The 13955-nt window shown below is 40.9% G+C and overlaps 2 protein-coding genes across 2 annotated transcripts in view; one reads left to right on the forward strand and one right to left on the reverse strand.

The window, feature by feature from the left end:
* LOC121548866 (protein enabled homolog) overlaps positions 1-4241 on the reverse strand; it is a 140632-nt gene extending 136391 nt beyond the window's left edge. The window contains exon 1 of the mRNA XM_045210151.1: positions 3894-4241. Coding sequence (XP_045066086.1) covers positions 3894-3898 — 5 coding nt within the window. The 5' untranslated portion in view covers positions 3899-4241. The remainder of the gene's footprint in view (positions 1-3893) is intronic.
* A 3461-nt stretch (positions 4242-7702) lies between these two features.
* On the forward strand, positions 7703-11575 carry LOC121548870 (signal recognition particle 9 kDa protein). The gene is made up of 3 exons (XM_041860493.1): positions 7703-7891; positions 8363-8431; positions 10607-11575. The coding sequence occupies exons 1-3, from the start codon at positions 7820-7822 to the stop codon at positions 10718-10720; spliced, it is 255 nt and encodes an 84-aa protein (XP_041716427.1). The 5' UTR covers positions 7703-7819; the 3' UTR covers positions 10721-11575.
* The last annotated feature ends 2380 nt before the right edge of the window (positions 11576-13955 follow it).

Below are 13955 nucleotides of genomic sequence, written 5' to 3' on the forward strand. Positions count from 1 at the left end.
GTCAGATAGAGGCCAAACGAAAATACTTACAGAAAGGCTGGTTTGCAGTTTTTCGGTGAACAGAGGAGATATTTGAGAGATTAGGGATGGATTGTCAGATAGAGAGAGGGAGGTAGAGGGGGATGGATTGTCAGATAGAGAGAGGGAGGTAGAGGGGGATGGATTGTCAGATAGAGAGAGGGAGGTAGAGGGGGATGGATTGTCAGATAGAGAGAGGGAGGTAGAGGGGGATGGATTGTCAGATAGAGAGAGGGAGGTAGAGGGGGATGGATTGTCAGATAGAGAGAGGGAGGTAGAGGGGGGATGGATTGTCAGATAGAGAGAGGGAGGTAGAGGGGGATGGATTGTCAGATAGAGAGAGGGAGGTAGAGGGGGATGGATTGTCAGAGAGAGGGAGGTAGAGGGGGATGGATTGTCAGAGAGAGGGAGGTAGAGGGGGATGGATTGTCAGAGAGAGGGAGGTAGAGGGGGATGGATTGTCAGAGAGAGGGAGGTAGAGGGGGATGGATTGTCTGAGAGAGGGGGAGGTAGAGGGGGATAAGAAAAGCGGAGATCAGAGGGTGGAGGGTCGAGTGGGTGATAGAATCTGTGAAAACTTCAAAAGAAATCATTGGCACACAATAACGTCTTTCTCACATCCTATTCCGAAGACTCATGCCGCCATTTTATGACAATCCCCTATCAAATGAAACAAAGAAATTAGGTCCAATTATTACTTTATGGTAGACTATCTGGGATTAAGCCCTGGCTTTCCGCTCACTTGGCTGACTGTGGACACACACACACCCCGTTCATCCCTCTTGACTGCTGTCTGATGAGCCACTTGCGTCATTAGGCTCAAGACAAACTTGGACTAAATTATTTGTTATTTGGAGGGTTACTCCAGTCCATTAAAAAGCCACAGGCTGAATACAATTGTGGCAGTCATCAAGAAAACTTGAACAAAATATGTATACAAAAAAATACCAGAAGCATTTCCGCAGCTGTTATTTCTCAGCATCAGTGTAAATGTAACAGACTCCTCAAAAGGAAAAGGCTGTCAGAGGTTGTTACTATGACATCACAGCCTGATGCTTCATTATCAACCGGGAGTGATACAACATCAAGTGTGCTTCACTTCCCATGATGCATAACTGACTGGTGGCTCGATTTTAGAACATCATGGGTGAGGACTTTGAAAGGAACAGACAGTTCAGCTTTCATCACTGACATAGTAAAGGTGTCTTATGTTGACAGGTCTTTGGGCTTATAGTGCCTGATCAGTTGACATGGAGAAAGACAACTTCCATGCTGTTGGTCTATCCTGACACACACCAACAAATGGTCATGAGTCAGTCAGGCCAGCAGCTTGGCCCAGCAGTCAACCCAAGCAACCAAACCACACCTGTTGAACAAACCCACCAGGCACATCTAATAGCCTAGCCCCCCTTTTGGCACTCAGCTTTGTTGTCTAATGAATAAAAACAGAAAGGACTACTACTTTTTCACCCACCTTTTACTGTCACTAACCAGGTTTCCATACAACAATTTCATGCAGATTAATTACTTGACGCATGAAAAAAAAGTCACGACCCGGCTGAAGGAAACAGGAAATGCCGGTACAATTTTATAAATGTCAACAGACAATTTGTTCGTTCATGTCTGTAAAATTAATTATGTGAGAAATGGCTGTGGAAACGCCTTTATGCGCAAATATTGATATAACTATCATATCGAAGTAAACTTGGAGTCACGCGATGATATGTTGTGTGGTCCTCCAACTACGACTCGGGAAACCATGCAGTTTATTAGGCTACAGATGAAATAAGTTATGATGAACTTCACAGGGTGGGGAAAGTGCACGGTGATGAGCTTGATGCTGCTTTCCAATAAATATTGGGGGTCTTATTCTGGTGACATGACGATCGATGCTTGGCTGCTGTTTGAAAAAAATATAAATAATCTCGCTTTTATCCAGAATAATCTCATCATCTAGGTATCCTACTCGCACTGTATCTAATATAATATAATAATATGCCATTTAGCAGACGCTTTTATCCAAAGCGACTTACAGTCATGCGTGCATAAATTTTTGTGTATGGGTGGTCCCGGGGATCGAACCCACTACCTTGGCGTTACAAGCGCCGTGCTCTACCAGCTGAGCTACAGAGGACCACATCTATCTGAGAGCCGTTGGCTAGAGTGCACGTGCTATATAATGCAACAGTTGTGACAAAACCATCAGTAGAGTTGACAATGCGATGGAAACCCATTTAACTTGTATTTTTTATTAGGCAAATGGGAATTTAACTTCAAAAGTTATTTTTATGTGCGCTACGTCATCACGCCCAGCCTTTTATCCGCAATAAACCAGTTTGACAAACATCACTGGTGGGAATATGTGCATATTGTTTTATGCAGATTTTTGAATATTTGCATGAAAATCTTTTGCCAATTGGATGGAAACCTAGCTATTTACTATTTCCAATAAGTAATGTGATCACTGATCACCAATCAGCAAGGTGGATAAACAAAATTATTTGAGAATTCCAGCAGAGCTTTAGTTAATTGGTGCAGCCAGAGCCATTGTTAGATGAGGCTTGGTCTAGTGGAGAGATGCCAGCAGCTGGCCTCATTTAAGCCTTTCTCTCGAGGGGCCCCGTCCGCCCCACGCCCCCGCCCTCGTCCCTGCCCCTGCCATGTTGAGTCATGGATCTGACTAGGGGTCACCCCAGTGTTTCACCCTCTGACTGTGGACCAAGCCTTGACATCTGAACTCTCCATAGCCCACAGACAACTTCCTCCACTACAATGTGATGAGCATATTACAACACAATGAGAGCCCTTTTCAAACAGCCACAAGGCTAGGTCACTTATACACATCTTTATCAGCAACATACACCTCTTGAATAGAGGAAGACTACATATTATATACTATAATATGCACATTTGAGATGTTTGTTTTGTCCTGGGTTTAAAGTAAACTGCACACCTGCACTGCGGAGACATGGGACACCTAAGTGCAGTGGTGCTCATCATCATCAAGTCAAGTGTGACATAGGTGGAAGAACGACCTTAGAGCACTATCAAATCATAAAGAATTATATAATCATACTTACTAAATACAGGTTTAGAATTGTGTGATAATATTAAATGTGTTCAATGCAAATACATGTATTTTTTAAGGCACAATAGTCAGTTAGTGCGCAAACCTTGCGAAATAAACAGTCATAGCCCTATCCAATTGTCAACATCAACGAACAAATGGATGTTTGAATTAATGTGACATCAAATAAATTATATTTCATTATCGTCGTGAATAATCCCAAAATGCCTAACCAGCAAATAAATGCCACAATGAATTAAAACCCATTGCACGTAGAATACAACCGTAGCAACATTTCCATGCGTATTGTTTTGTCAATATGCATGAGAATTGCTATGATCAAATTGACATGCATGTTGATTGAAATAAAATTGTACATTTTGAGGACACTGGCCTATTAGCCTAGGTTTAACCATTCAACTTGCGGTTATTGTTTCTGCCCGTTACTGCATTGATCGCAACAACTGGCCAATGTGTTCTTTCTGGAGGCGTGTGTAGGTGTGACATAGTATGAAATCAAAAACAAACGTGTTTTTCAGTAAACTCTGTAGCAACCACTGATAATAAAATTGCGCACTGCATGCCTTGCTATTTTACATTCAAGGAGGCAACATCCACATCGACATTGCTGAACTGCAATTTGCTGTATATGCATTATAGAAGACCATTTTGTGCAATATTTAAACGACCAAATAACCTAATGAATAACATGCATTTGATCGCATCAGATTAGAAAGTTTGTTGGACATATAGCTTCTCTAAAAGTTAGCTGTGTGAATTTTATTTAAGACTTTGATCAATTACTCACCTCATGATTCAGTCACAGTACTGTCACACAATAGTATCTTCGTCAAGGGCTTGACTGATGACTTATCTTGCAATAGTTTTCAGAAAGTTCGCACTTGAATATGCCACAAAATAATATCAATGGAACGCCGCGGGACGAAAGAGGCTCGTAGTTATATCCAGTAGAGTAAAAAAAAGAAAAAAGAAAATGTAAAAAGTATTTATCCTACATGATCTAGTGCATCGCGCCACCGTTTACGAAATTCTAATGAAAGAAAAGATGAGAAAATTCAATGGTTTTCGCGGCTGAGACTGCAGTCGTTTCATATAGCGGCAACGTGCCGCTGGGATCCCCGTCTCTCTACTGCTACAACACTGACGCAAAGCTTTTCTCAACTACGTGAGGTACGTAGGTACGTAGAGACGTACAGAACATACAGGGCCACACCCCTTCGAATTTTTGACAGCCCAAAAGCCAACAGAGATGGTGCAAGTACCCCCCTGCAAAAAAAGGGAATAACGGGATTTTTGAATGAGACGTTTATGGGGGGGTGTAGGCTAATAAGCAACCTCAGTGCGCCACTATGTGGATGTCGGTTATTGTCACCCACGATTAAATCGGGAGGGGACTGTGGATCTGTCTCCGTTCGTACTATCTCATGCTGTGTTCAAAACAACTGGGAACTCGGAAATCTCCGACTTCCGACTTCAGTGGGTTCAATACAACTGGGAACTCGGCAAAAACGACTGGGAAAAATCATTTGAACGGTCATCGACCTCGGAATTCAAAGTCGGAAACTCGGGCATCTTTCTAGAGCTCTGACTTTCTGACCTGAAGATCACCGACGCCATGATTTAACCTAGTTTTTTCCGAGTTCCCAGTTGTCATGAAAGCACCATGAGATCCGGCATTTACAAAATTACACTGATTGGCCCAAGGCGGGAGCTAAAGCAATTCACTGACGTTTGTCATTCACAACTGATATATGAATTGGCCCAAGGCGCTGTTGCTTGCTTTGTTATTTCAGATTTAGTATTAATTATAGGCTACATGGAAAAAATATATATATTATGCAATTTTTTGTAAATCCTGGAAGGCAGGTTAGCGTTTTTCGTAATTAATCTTGTTCTGGAGGCAGCTCTGCCACAAAGTCATAAAACTGATTTTAAACCTAACCTTAACCTTAAGCACACTCCTTTAATTAAGACCAAAAAGCACATTTTTGTTTTCAATAATTTTTACAATATAGGCCATCTAGCAGAAATTGCTCAGTTCTGCCTCATTCCAATAAACATCAACCTGCTTCTGGAAGAGAGAGAAGAGTCAGAGCATCTCAGAAAGCTGATATAGACATTTACATTTCAGTCATTTAGCAGACGCTCTTATCCAGAGCGACTTGCAGTTAGTGAGTGCATACATTTTCTGAATCAGAAAGATTTCTGGCTCCCAAGTGTCTTTTATACAGGTGGGAACACCTTTAAGAGTGTGCTCCTAATCTCAGCTCGTTACCTGTATAAAAGACACCTGTCCACAGAAGCAATCAATCAGATTCCAAACTCTCCACCATGGCCAAGACCAAAGAGCTCTCCAAGGATGTCAGGGACAAGATTGTAGACCTACACAAGGCTGGAATGGGCTACAAGACCATCACCAAGCAGCTTGGTGAGAAGGTGACAACAGTTGGTGCGATTATTCGCAAATGGAAGATACACAAAATAACTGTCAATCTCCCTCGGCCTGGGGCTCCATGCAAGATCTCACCTCGTGGAGTTGCAATGATCATGAGAACGGTGAGGAATCAGCCCAGAACTACAACGGGAGGATCTTGTCAATGATCTCAAGGCAGCTGGGACCATAGTCACCAAGAAAACAATTGGTAACGCACTACGCCGTGAAGGACTGAAATCCTGCAACGCCCGCAAGGTCCCCCTGCTCAAGAAAGCACATATACAGGCCCGTCTGAAGTTTGCCAATGAACATCTGAATGATTCAGAGGAGAACTGGGTGAAAGTGTTGTGGTCAAATGAGACAAAAATTGAGCTCTTTGGCATCAACTCAACTCGCCGTGTTTGGAGGAGGAGGAATGCTGCCTATGACCCCAAGAACACCATCCCCACCGTCAAACATGGAGGTGGAAACATTATGCTTTGGGGGTGTTTTTCTGCTAAGGGGACAGGACAACTTCACTGCATCAAAGGGACGATGGACGGGGCCATGTACCGTCAAATCTTGGGTGAGAACCTCCTTCCCTCAGCCAGGGCATTGAAAATGGGTCGTGGATGGGTATTCCAGCATGAAATGACCCAAAACACACGGCCAAGGCAACAAAGGAGTGGCTCAAGAAGAAGCACATTAAGGTCCTGGAGTGGCCTAGCCAGTCTCCAGACCATAATCCCATAGAAAATCTGTGGAGGGAGCTGAAGGTTCGAGTTGCCAAACGTCAGCCTCGAAACCTTAATGACTTGGAGAAGATCTGCAAAGAGGAGTGGAACAAAATCCCTCCTCAGATGTGTGCAAACCTGGTGGCCAACTACAAGAAACGTCTGACCTCTGTGATTGCCAACAAGGGTTTTGCCACCAAGTACTAAGTCATGTTTTGCAGAGGGGTCAAATACTTATTTCCCTCATTCAAATGCAAATCAATTTATAACATTTTTGACATGCGTTTTTCTGGATTTTTTTGTTGTTATTCTGTCTCTCACTGTTCAAATAAACCTACCATTAAAATGTCTTTGTCAGTGGGCAAACGTACAAAATCAGCAGGGGATCAAATACTTGTTTCCCTCACTGAATGTATTCCTCTTATCTAGGTGGGTGAGGGCAGTGTGGAGAACAATGGAGATTGCATCATCTATGGATCTGTTGGGGCGGTATGCAAATTGGAGTGGGTCTAGGGTGTCTGGGCTGGTGGAGTTAATGTGTGCTATAACCAGCCTCTCAAAGTACTTCATGATTACAGAAGTGAGTGCTACGGGGAGGTTGTCATTGTGGCATGAAGCCTTCAAGTTTTTGGGACAGGAATAATGGTGGTCATCATAAAACATGTGGGGATTACAAACTGGGACAAGGAGAGGTTGAATATGCCATACTGATGTGAATATGCCGCACTGATGTCATCATCACTAAAACAGACCACTAGTGACATATATTTGACATGTTAGTAGCCTGTGTGACAGGGATGATGATAATGATGCAGATAAATAGAATATGAGTGAATCTTTCAAATACGTGTCACATGTAAAGTTTACCAGTGCATCATGCCAGTTGTTCAATGTTTCCTAAAAAGAGGAGGAAGAGAACTACATCATGTTCATCAAGTTAAATGTTAATTAATGTTCAGGTCTGCTCTATTAAATTCAGAGGTGGAAACAGATGTTGTTTGTAGAATTCATATGGTTACTAATATATATATATATGTATATAATCAATATTCATATAGGTGTCTAATCTCTTTTGTTTGTTGTCAAACAGGCCATTATTTAATGAAAAGTGAAATATTGTGAAATATTGAGTTGAATTTCTTATACTGTTGAGAATAATATATATTTTTGTCAAGAAGAATGAAACGTAATTTTATTAATTTCTGTTATGTTCACTTTCTAATGAAAGCGCCATTTTGCGCTCTTGAAAATACATAAGCTATTTCTGCCATCTACTGGCTGATGCGTGAAGGCCTCCATGAGTGTATGGCAGCAAAGATTGTGTATTTCTCTCTGGAGGAGTATCATGTCTCGTAGATATGTAGAATCTTTGCTACAATTACGACATACCTTGAACTCCACAGTATTGTGCTCTGTGATTGGTCAGCACAGCTCTTGTCCAATCGCAGACGTTTATATACACCGGTTATTTTCTACCTGCTAGTTTGCTGATGTGGTTTTTAAATTAGTAAACCTCACAGGCCGATTGAAACTGTTTTTATAATTTACTTCTTATGCTCAAGGATTATGCCTTATTATCAAACATGGGAAGAGTTCGCTCGTGCAGCAGAAAAACTATATTTGAAAGAGCCAATGAAGGTAACGTTAACCACGACATTTTTCTGTTGAGAGCAAGCTTGAAATCTTGCTAGCTACTGTAACTTGTTACCTAGCAACATTTATTTAGTAATGGTTATTTCACAGCACAAATAAATGTGATGGACCATAATAACCATCACCGTTGGAGTGATATGAAGTCTAGAGGAGCAGGATAGCTAGCTTGCCATTTTCAAGCAATGCAGCCAGCTAACGCGAAGCCAATTTAACGTTAGGTAACGTTAAATATGCTGGCAAATGTGAATAGGAAGGAAAACTACAAACTGCCTAATAGTAACGTTAGTCAACTGTTGAAATGTGTGAGTATCATTAAGATAATCAACCATGTTGTAATACATGTAGCTCTATGTTTGTTGCATATTCTTTTAATTCAATAAATAGGCTGTCTTTCAGTTACCTTTGTTGTAACGAGCTAGCTAGTTAAATGTTTTCTTCTCCCTCCTTTTAATACAGGTCAGGGTGGTTCTCAAATACAGACACTGTGATGGTAACCTTTGCATCAAAGTCACCGATGATGCAGTGGTATGTTCAGGAGAAGACTGTCTGCTCCCTTTGCTCAGAATGTGCACATCTGTTTGTATCTTACACTAACCAGTCGTCCCTTTAAGAATCAGAGAGTGGAAGACTTACATGTATCTAACATGTAGGCTCAACATTTCCGAACAGTCCCATTACAAATCAGAATGTTGAATAAACTTATATTTTGGATTTAGACTGTATATAGAAAAGCACCCCTTAAAATGAGTGGATTCAGCTATTTCAGCCACACCCGTTGCTGACAGGTGTATAAAATCGAGCACACAGCCATGCAATCTCCATAGACAAACATTTGCAGTAGAATGGCCTTACTGAAGAACTCAGTGACTTAACGTGGCACCGTCATAGGATGCCACCTTTCCAACAAGTCAGTTCGTCAAATTGCTGTCCTGCTAGAGCTGCCCCGGTCAACTGTAATTGCTGTTATTGTGAAGTGGAAACTTCTAGGAGCAACAACTGCTCAGCCACGACGTGGTAGGCCACATAAGCTCACAGAACGGGACCGCCGAGTGGTGAAGCGCGTAGTGCGTAAAAATCGTCTGTCCTCAGTTGCAACACTCACTACCGAGTTCCAAATTGCCTCTGGAAGGAACGTCAGCACAAGCACTGTTCGTCAGGAGCTTCATGAAATGGGTTTCCATGTCCGAGCAGGCGCGCACACAAGCCTAAGATCATCATGCGCAATGCCAAGCGTCGGCTGGAGTGGTGTAAAGCTCGCCTCATTGGAAACGCGTTCTCTGGAGTAATAATAATAATAAATAATATGCCATTTAGCAGACGCTTTTATCCAAAGCGACTTACAGTCATGCGTGCATACATTTTTTTTGTGTATGGGTGGTCCCGGGGATCGAACCCACTACCTTGGCGTTACAAGCGCCGTGCTCTACCAGCTGAGCTACAGAGGACCACAGTGATGAATCATGCCCTTTCCTGTTTAAGGAAACGTGCTTTGGTCGACAATGTTCGGTTACATTTGACTATTGTTTACAATATGTGCAATGCGTTAGGAGATTGAAAATACAAGCAGACAGAGCCATATACAGACCGCCACACCAAAAAGTTGTTAAAATGTCCACAGGAAAGTATTATCTCCACTACCTCCCGTCAAAGTACTAACTGCACAGACAACTGGCAAAGTATGTTTTTCAATATGTATTCAACATTTAGGCTTGTAGAGACTCTTGAGTCTTTTTTTTGGGGGGGTGACTTCTTTGACTGAATATCCATGGTTAGTTTGATGTATAGAGTACCACAGTATGAGTCATAAATACCCATAATACCTAGCGGTGAAACAGAAATGGTTCCAATTGTTTTTCCACCATTTTCTCCATAGGGGATTTTAGAAACGCTTAAAATAAGGGCTGTGATTCATGTAGGCTTACCCTGGCATGACGTTTGTTAACTGTGTAAATCTCTCTAGGACAAGGTGACTTTTATCAATATATTCGCCTGTATTTAACCCCCCCCAATAAATAAATAAATGAAATGCTAATTGGCTGCTAATGTGGCTATCATAAACTACAAATGCCATGATCTGGACTAGACTGCCGAATCGAGGCAAAGGTAAGAATCTCTGGATTAACTATCTAATGTTAGCTAAATGTGATAATAAATAAATTGGCTAAATATCTTTAAATTGACAATTCTGTGAACTGTCTTGTGCAAGTTATACATTGACACAATACCTGTTAGCAAAGATGTCAGCTAGAGATGACGTGCAGGAGCTTGCAGGGATTTGTTGTTTTGCATGATGTCTACTTTGATGCTAATTAGCATTTTTCGAATATGAGAGTAAATGGAGCCGACTAGATTGATAAGTCACCTTGTCTGCTAAATGACTAAAATGTAAAAAACATTGTCCAAGAGAGATTTAAAATGTCTCGCCAGGGTAAGCCTACATGAAACACAGCCCTTATTTTAAGTGTTTCTAAAATTCCCTTTGGGAAAAATGAATGGTGGAAAAACAATTGGAACCATTTCCCTGTTTGACCGCTAGGTTTTATGGGTATTATTACACCTCCACTGTGGGGCTCTATTAGGCAAACTAACCAGTTGCTTGTAAGACTTTTAAGACATGTTTTTATTTTTGTATATAACAAATGTTGGCTTCATGTCTTTCCCTCTACCTAATCCACGACTCATTCTAATGTTTTATTGCAGTGTTTACAATACAAGACGGACCAGGCCCAGGACGTTAAGAAGATAGAGAAACTGCATGGCAAACTGATGAGGCTTATGGTGTCCAAGGAAAGTGGTGCCATGGAAATGGATTGAACCCCTTGCCCTTAGTTGTGTTAACTCTCCTTTGAGTCTGGACTGTGGTTTGTCAATAGCACAAACAATGGAAGAGAACAGAGCTGGAATGACTACATCGGATCATGAGAGAGAGGGAAGGGAGGGGAAATAGGAGGGTTGATGGGAATAAAAAATTTAAATGGAGAGCGTAACCTTCGCTGCTCTGAAGAGGTATTTGCTGGAGTTCTTTTAAAGAGCTTGTATTTATTTTCAGTTAAGATGGACTAAAACAGATTGAGAGACGCATGTCTGTTTACTTATATGGTTAGATTTTCATTTGATATGTTTTTTTATTTTAAAATGTTCATGACCATGAATGAAGCAGGACCTTTTGATTTCCACACTGGCTATTTCAGTGAAGGAAGAACAATGCCTCCAATGCCATTTAGTGAACTTTGCAAATGATTGCATTACTCAGTAAATGTTTATATAACTTACAACAGCCAACATCTCAACTGTCTGAAATATTTCGATTTTAATGTATGATTTAATTTCAATATCTCCCCATATTGCTGCTGTTCAAGCTGCCATACACACAACGGCCCTCCTGAATGTCTTTATTTATCAAGAATGCCTGATTTTCTGACATTTTCTATTTAATCATTGAAAATAACTTGTCCTCAAACCAGGTCACTAGCTACGTAGGTTTCCATCCAATTGGCGACAGATTTTCATGCAAATATTGGAAAATCCGTATAAAAACAATATGGCCAATTTCCCACCAGAGATGTTTACATCAAATCGACTTGTTGCAGATCAAAGACTGCATAGTGCACATAAAAATACATTTTGTGGTTAAATTCCAATGTACCGAATAAAAAAATACAAGTTAAATGGGTTTCCGTCGCTTTTTCGACTGGACTGATGGTTTTCTCACAAAACATTTTTTTTATATAGCCAACAGCACGCAGATACATTACTGCAGCGCACGTATAGCCTTCATGATGAGATTATTATGGACTAAAGAGCAAGATTATTTTTATTTGTCAAACTGCTGCCAAGCATCGATGATAATGTCATCAGAATAAGACCCTCGATATTTATTGGAAAGGAGCAATAAACTCATCACCTTGCACTTTCACCACCCTGTGAAGTTAAACATAATTTATTTAATCTGTTGCTTTCCTGATGTGTCGTAGTGGGAGGACCACACATGTCATCGCGTGACTCCCACGTTTACTTAGATATGGGTATATCAATATTTAATCATAAAAGCGTTTCCATCGACATTTCTCGCATTATTCATTTTACCAACACAAATAGATCCCACCATTTTTTTTTGTCGACGTTTCAAGTTTTGTCACATGCACAAGTACAGTGAAATGCCTTTATTTCAAGCTCTAACCCCAACAATGCAGTAATCAATAACAATGTAATATTACAAATAACAAGGCAGAACAAAAACACACGTGATAAAAAAATAAGAACACGATAAAGTAAGCAAGCATTCTATATACAGGGTCAGTTCCAGTACCATATTTACAATGTGCAGGGATACTGGATCTATAGTGCTGTCAGAGCATTTCGTATTGTTCTGTACTTAAATCCGAGACACTCCATTTAGTATATGTTACGTTTCGAATGGTATGTATTAATTTGTGGATGTCCATCACCCATTTCGTATGATATGTTACGAATTACAATTCGTATTATGTTGCGAAATTTGCAAAAAAATACAATATATTACACATTTGCTAAATGTACACTACCGTTCAAAAGTTTGGGGTCACTTAGAAATGTCCTTGTTTTCCATGAAAACATACATGAAATGAGTTTGAATAGGAGATATAGCAAAATGCATAGGAAATGTAGTCATTGACAAGGTTAGAAATAATAATTTTTAATTGAAATAATAATTGTGTCCTTAAAACTTTGCTTTCGTCAAATAATCCTCCATTTGCAGCAATTACAGCCTTGCAGACCTTTGGCATTCTAGTTGTCAATTTGTTGAGGTAATCTGAAGAGATTTCACCCCATGCTTCCTGAAGCACCTCCCACAAGTTGGATTGGCTTGATGGGCACTTCTTAAGTACCATACGGTCAAGCTGCTCCCACAACAGCTCAATAGGGTTGAGATCCGGTGACTGTGCTGGCCACTCCATTATAGACAGAATACCAGCTGACTGCTTCTTCCCTAAATAGTTCTTGCATAGTTTGGAGCTGTGCTTTGGGTCATTGTCCTGTTGTAGGAGGAAATAGTCTCCAATCAAGCGCCGTCCACAGGGTATGGCATGGCATTGCAAAATGGAGTGATAGCCTTCCTTCAAGATCCATTTTACCCTGTACAAATCTCCCACTTTACCACCACCAAAGCACCCCCAGACCATCACATTGCCTCCACCATGCTTGACAGATGGCATCAAGCACTCCTCCAGCATCTTTTCATTTGGTCTGCATCTCACAAATGTTCTTCTTTGTGATCCGAACACCTCAAACTTTGATTCGTCCATAACACTTTTTTCCAATCTTCCTCTGTCCAGTGTCTGTATTATTTTGCCCATCTTAATATTTTCTTTTTATTAGCCAGTCTGAGATATGGCTTTTTCTTTGCAACTCTGCCTAGAACGTCAGCATCCCGGAGTCGCCTCTTCACTGTTGACGTTGAGACTGGTGTTTTGTGGGTACTATTTAATGAAGCTGCCAGTTCAGGAACTGCGAGGCGTCTGTTTCTCAAACTAGACACTCTAATGTATTTGTCCTCTTGCTCAGTTGTGCACCGGGGCCTCCCACTCCTCTTTCTATTCTGGTTAGAGCCAGTTTGTGCTGTTCTGTGAAGGGAGTAGTACACAGCGTTGTATGAGATCTTCAGTTTCTTGGCAATTTGTCGCATGGAATAGCCTTCATTTCTCAGAACAAGAATAGACTGACGAGTTTCAGAAGAAAGTTATTTGTTTCTGGCCATTTTGATTCTGTAATCGAACCCACAATTGCTGATGCTCCAGATACTCAACTAGTCTCAAGAAGGCCAGTTTTATTGCTTCTTTAATCAGCACAACAGTTTTCAGCTCTACTAACATAATTGCAAAAGGGTTTTGTAATGATCAATTAGCCTTTTAAAATGATACATTTGATTAGCAAACACAATGTGCCATTGGAACACAGGACAATTGGTTGCTGATAATGGGCCTCTGTACGCCTATGTAGATATTCCATAAAAAATCAGCCGTTTCCAGCTACAATAGCCATTTACAACATTAACAATGTCTACACTGTA

Source organism: Coregonus clupeaformis, chromosome 33 (genome assembly GCF_020615455.1).
Source record: "Coregonus clupeaformis isolate EN_2021a chromosome 33, ASM2061545v1, whole genome shotgun sequence".
Classification (NCBI taxonomy): Eukaryota; Metazoa; Chordata; class Actinopteri; order Salmoniformes; family Salmonidae; genus Coregonus; species Coregonus clupeaformis.

Excerpts from the sequence above, each read along its gene's own strand:
- LOC121548870 (XM_041860493.1), top strand. The coding sequence starts at position 7,820 with ATGCCTTATTATCAAACATGGGAAGAGTTCGCTCGTGCAGCAGAAAAA. Across the intron at positions 7,892-8,362 it reads ATTTGAAAGAGCCAATGAAG|GTCAGGGTGGTTCTCAAATA; the intron begins GTAACGTTAACC and ends CTTTTAATACAG. Across the intron at positions 8,432-10,606 it reads AAGTCACCGATGATGCAGTG|TGTTTACAATACAAGACGGA; the intron begins GTATGTTCAGGA and ends GTTTTATTGCAG.